The 5,764-nt window shown below is 45.0% G+C and overlaps 1 protein-coding gene across 1 annotated transcript; it reads right to left on the minus strand.

Moving 5' to 3' along the window:
• Positions 1-1,415: 1,415 nt before the first annotated feature.
• Positions 1,416-5,342, minus strand: Pcdh20 (protocadherin 20). The gene is made up of 2 exons (XM_027394020.2): positions 5,211-5,342; positions 1,416-4,142 (listed from the first exon to the last, which is right to left on the minus strand). The coding sequence occupies exons 1-2, from the start codon at positions 5,340-5,342 to the stop codon at positions 1,416-1,418; spliced, it is 2,859 nt and encodes a 952-aa protein (XP_027249821.1).
• Positions 5,343-5,764: the final 422 nt, after the last annotated feature.

A 5,764-nucleotide genomic window follows, 5' to 3' on the forward strand; every position in this document is an offset into this window, starting at 1 on the left:
AACAGACACAAATAGCAGGCACTTCAGTGAAATAACAAGCCAATGTTCAAATATAAAATGGTAAAAACAATCAAGAAATTATGAAAATATAAACTTTTAATTTGCAGACATATAAACAATTTTGGTATGGTACAGATACATGATGATGATAGTAAAGTGACCCATTTGAAGCTAACACATTTCTTGTTTACACTGACAGCTTTGCTATAGTTCTTACATAAAATTTCCATCTCATGCAAAGATGGGAAAGTTAGAAATCACTGACAAGCCAGTTTGCTTCATTGCAAAAGAGTCAGTAAAAACTAAATTATCAAAGGAATCTGTTTACAAATAAACTGCTGTATGTTTTCCATAACCAAAGGGATGGTAGCAAGTGGAGCTCAACAACTACAAAAGGTATTACTTTCACATCAGATACACAACTAAAACAGCCAGTAGTGTACACTAGCTTTCACAGGAATTCGATTTGAATGCAACTTTTGATTTTTCATATGTGGTAGATGAATATAATCATACACGACCTAACATCTAACCCAAGAACAATTTCCCGCTGACAAGCTGAGGATGCACTGGTGTCGTACACGCCAAGCAAGCAAGTGGAGATTGAGACGCTGATGTGCTTGCTCTTTTACTGAGTTCATTGTCTTGTTACATTTTACAAAACGAAGAAAACACAGATGATGTCCACTGCCTCTAACTCTGGCAAGTGCTGTGCTAAAGAAATCAGACAGCAGGTGGACATACACAAAGTAGTGTGCTAGCCATCCGTTCAAATTTGGAACACATGGCAATGTTTTGATGCTTGCCCAACATGAATTGCACTTCTTTTTAAATGCCTTCTCTTTCAAACTATAATTGATGTACTTATGAGGTAATGTATTTTGTTTACAAGTGGATTTTTCAATCTTATCATATATTTAAGTAGGGAAATTCAATTTACTTTAATTTATATTTAATGTGAAAAACAATATATTTAAAATATACTCTCTCATTAATTTCATGTACAACAACTAGCATGTACAATACTGCAGTTTCCTGCAAAGGGGCAGCTGGTGCCCTCTTGTGGTGAAAAGACATTTTAGAACAACAAAAATGTACTTTTCTTACCTTCGTCTTGAGTTTTGTCAGTCATCTGCTTGGTGTATGAGAGCTGCCAATTATGTCCGGTGTTTTATATATATATATTATAAATAACAATGATATAGCTGTTAGTTCTGATTTTCATTTAAAAATTCTGTACACATTTTATAACCTCTGAATTTGAATTAAAAACCTGTAAACAGCTATTTACAATATATTACAAGTTATAAATTAGTTGTCCTTCAGTGGAACTGCGTTAGCACAGCATTGTTTGCATTGACATAGACTACCCCTGGTAGTTAAAACATCCCTCTGTGTTATTCCACAAGGAAACATCAAATATTAGAAATATCCATTGGTTTTCTCTCTCTCATACACAAGTCAATTGTTCCTTTCAGTGGAATTTGTACTTCCAAATTTTCATTTTCCCTGGGATGCTTTTTACCTCTCCGTAAGCAGATATATATCCCCATCCCTGTGACTAGTGTGATGGAGCCCAGGCTTATGACAGACAGAGCTACTAATGTGGGCATACAGGACACAGATTCTACCTTCCTATGAGTTGGTTCTATTGAGATTTGTGGTTCTTTCTCTTCTATATTAATCTCTGGTTCTTTTCTTAAGAGACTCTCAATATAGCTCTCATTACTGACAGTGTCATTGACAAATAGGTTCACCATGACAGTGGAATGCAGAGGTTCAGGGTAGCCATGGTCACTCACTTTTACCAGCAAGCGATGCAGTCCATAGTCCGTCTGCAGCAAAGCTTCTTCAAGAGTTATGTTGCCAGTTTTAGGGTCAATCCTGAAGGACTCAGGCCGGGGACCTCTTCTCCCTATGATGCTGTAAGCTATGACAGCATTCATGCCAGTGTCTTTGTCAACAGCATAAACCTCTGTTACTGGTGAGCCAGGGAGAGTAGAGGGTAGGACCAACAAATAAGACATATTCGATTGAGGAAATAAGACAAGGGGAGGGTTATCATTGATGTCCAGAAGGAGAATCGTGATTTTTGTGGTAGAAGAAAGGGCAGGCTCACCCCCATCAACAGCTTCCACCCACAGAGTGTAGGAGCTTTGCTGCTCTCTGTCTAAAGACACTTTAGCTCTCAGCATGCCCTTGCCTGTATCTATGACAAAAATGTCACTCTGGTTTACCACTGAGAGGGCTACCCATCCATTCCTCCCAGCGTCAGCATCGGTTACACTAATGACTCCAATTTCACCATATCCTGGAAAGTTTTCTGGCACAAAAAAGCTGAAGTCCTTGTTGATGAATCTAGGACTGTTGTCATTTTTATCCAACACAGTGAGAGCCACTGTAGCCACGGATTCTCTGGGTGGCTTCCCACAGTCCACAGCACGGACAGTGTACCTATACTTTTCTTTCTCTTCTCTGTCCAGCTGAGTAGAAACTGTCAGAATCCCTGTGACATTGTCTAAGGAAAAATATGATGGTGCATCTGGTCCCAGGAAATAGGAAACTTGACCCCTCTCTCCACTATCTGCATCTGTAGCATAGAGCTTCGTTAGAAAGGCATTGGGTGCATTGTTTTCTTCAATAGTCAGTTCTATCAAAGGTTGAAGGAAAACAGGAGCATTGTCATTGTCGTCTAAAAGTTGTACTTTAATGATTCTCTTGTCGTGAAACCCTTCTGAGTTCCAGGCCACAACAGCTATTTCATAGAATTGCTGCTGCTCATAGTCCATAGGTTTTGTGGTCTCCAACAAATATTCATTGCTGTACGGCTTGTAGGGTGCTAGCCTAAATGGCCCTTCACCGTCCAGGTAGCAGTTAATCTTGTATTTACCTTCTGGATCTCTTATGGTGAAAAATGCAATTGGAGTGTTAACAGGCTCCAGTTCTTTCAGATATACAACCCCATCCTTCTCATTTGCAATATATCGTGGGACAATTTCTGGGGGTCTGAAAACGACTTTAATGATGGACACAAGAGCAGTGATCACTGCAGGGATACAGCCTGGTCCATTAGCAAGGATGGTGAGCTTGTGTGTCTGTAGAACATTCCCACCAATCTTACTGAAAAGCGTAATGACTCCAGTAGTCTCATCCAGGTGGAATAAATCCTTGGATTCTTGTGGAACTTTCTGGCTGTAACTATATGCAATCTGTGCATTGGTCCCCAAGTCTCTGTCTACAGCCTGGACAGTTGCAATGGGGGTGCCCACTGTAGCATTTCCATAAACGGTGACATTAATTTGTGAGTCTATAAAGACAGGACAGTTGTCATTAATATCACTTATGCCAATGGTGAGAGTGGCACTGCCCAGCAGTGGTGGAGACCCACCATCTTCAGCTATGATGATGCTCACATACTGGTCCTGGGTTTCTCTGTCCAAAGCACCCATGACAATCAGGTAGGGGGTTCGTTCCCCATTCTCATTCTCCTCCACGTCCAGGGTAAACGTGCCATGGTAGTCCAGTAAACGATAGGTTTGCACCCCATTAATGCCGACATCAGGGTCCACGGCCGGGTGCTCTATTGCCAATCGGGTGTTTACAGGTGAATTTTCCGGGACCCAAACCGAGATTTCAGAAATTGGGAACTGTGGAGCATTGTCATTGATATCCCTGATGGCAATTTTCACCTTCACAAACCTAAAATATTCCTGAGGCAGGACCAGTACATCCAGAAGCAAAAGGCAAGAGTCAGAGGAAGGAGAGGAGGCTATGGAGGTACTGCCGCCCCAGGCAGCCCCTCCGCCCCCATCGAGACACAGTGCTTCTCTGTCGATCTCCTGTGCAGAAGTGTGCAGCTCCCCAGAGCGGTTGTCTAGGGTCACATACTGGCCACTCAGTCCTCCAGAGGCCAAGCTGAAAGAGAGAGGGGGGTTCCCCTCCGTGGCCGTGCGCTCAGGGTGCAGCAACTGCTGGCTCTGCCTCCCAGAAGCCCGGGGCAGCAGCCTTAGGTCTTCGGCCAGGCTGCCTATGAGCACGCCCGCGGGCAGTCCCTCATTTAGACTGTACAGAAGCTCGGTGGCACGGCTGTAACTCGCCAGGCAGTTGAACGGTCCCACGAAGAGGAAAAGCAGAAAAACATGCTGGAGTGAAGGGAGGGGAGAAGGTGATTACGCATTCCGGGAAACACAGAGGGCAGTTAGCAAAGAGTGACCCCCCGCCCAGGACAATGCTTATCCTCATCCTTTTCCACAAACAAAACCTCTCATTTCGAGAAAAGTGACAACTTGCTGCCAGAGAAGGAGGTCTGGGGAGCAAAGCTGCCTCGGAAACTTAACTCCTTTCTCGTCCTCTTATATTTTCCCCACTCCCACCCGGTACGGTCACTAGCCTCGTCTAGCAAACATTTAGAATCCCAAATCTCAAGGCACTGGGTCCCTGGAAACGTGCAGCAGAGAAGACTTCCACTCAAAAGGCTGCGCAACGCGACAGGAAACCTCCTTAGGTTGTGGGGAAAGAAGGGGATGGTGGCGGAAAGCACTGAGCGATGAACCTCTCATTTACTTCTCATTGGAATGATTCTGCCATTAAGGTCCCAGAACACCTAATGTCTTGCACTCATTTTCTATGAAGCCACTGTAAACAACGCTACCAACACAAATAATAAAAGCAATAACAATAATATGGAAAATTGAGCCATACTCCCTACCTGCTCCCCACCCCACCCCCATTTAGACTGGAGGGAGGAAAGTGATTTTTTTCCCCATTTTTGTTCGTTCATAAAATCAAATCAAAAGATCTGGGTCGCTACCTCTTATCATGCCCTCTGCCTCCTGCCAAGCCTAGGACTCAGCAAAGTAAACGCGGAATATTATTATGCGAAAACATTTGTCAGTTGCAGTAGGCAGACAGTTCCAAGCTGACATCCACCACAGGAATCAGTCTTTACATCCCTGAATACAAAGCGGATAGCGGGCACCCTGACCCTCCAGCTCATCCAACATTTCTGCTTCAGAAACTTCCTCTCTCGACTCGAGGGCCGAAGCTATTTGCTAAAATACCATAGGCGCTGTAACCAAAACTCCTTTCTCCCCCTCCCATCTTCTGGTGAAGTTTGCATTATGGGAAAACGTTTGAAAACACCGTCAAGGAGTAGGAACAGCTGGAGAGCATTGCAACTTCTGGGGGACGCGGGGTTCCTGCATCCTTACCGGCAGGTTCCTGTGGCTGGTGCTGCTTCTGGGACGATGTAGATGCCCCATATCCAGGCACGGGTGCCAGGTCGACAGGCGCAAGCTCACTGCCTGGACCAGCGAGCTGCGCGCGTTCCCTCGGCCGCGCATTCCCTGGGAGGCTGCAGTCAGCAGGCTCCAGAAGGGAGGGCGGCGGAGGACACTCCCTCTCTGTTCATGCAAATCGCTGGGGAACTTCAGCCAATAGTCACTGGCCTGTCAATTAAGAGCAGGAACTCGGATGGACTGAAAAGCCCAGGGCCAGAAGGGGACATTTACAGTGTCCACTCCTGGGCATGATATGTCCACAACCCGCCAAAGAAGCCAGAATGAGGACTTGCTCTTCAAGGCTGCCAAGAGATGCCACTAGGTCGGGCATCAGAGCGCCTGCCAACCCGCGGTGCTCTATACTGCACCAGTTAAATCCCAAGTCCACAGGTTGCTAGCAAGAGAGTGAGAATTCAAATAAATAAACACCATACCGGTATTCCAACAAAAAAAGCAGGTCCCACAAAAGCCTGCCAGTTCCTCCC

The sequence above is a fragment of the Cricetulus griseus genome (genome assembly GCF_003668045.3).
Source record: "Cricetulus griseus strain 17A/GY chromosome 1 unlocalized genomic scaffold, alternate assembly CriGri-PICRH-1.0 chr1_1, whole genome shotgun sequence".
NCBI classification, from domain to species: Eukaryota; Metazoa; Chordata; class Mammalia; order Rodentia; family Cricetidae; genus Cricetulus; species Cricetulus griseus.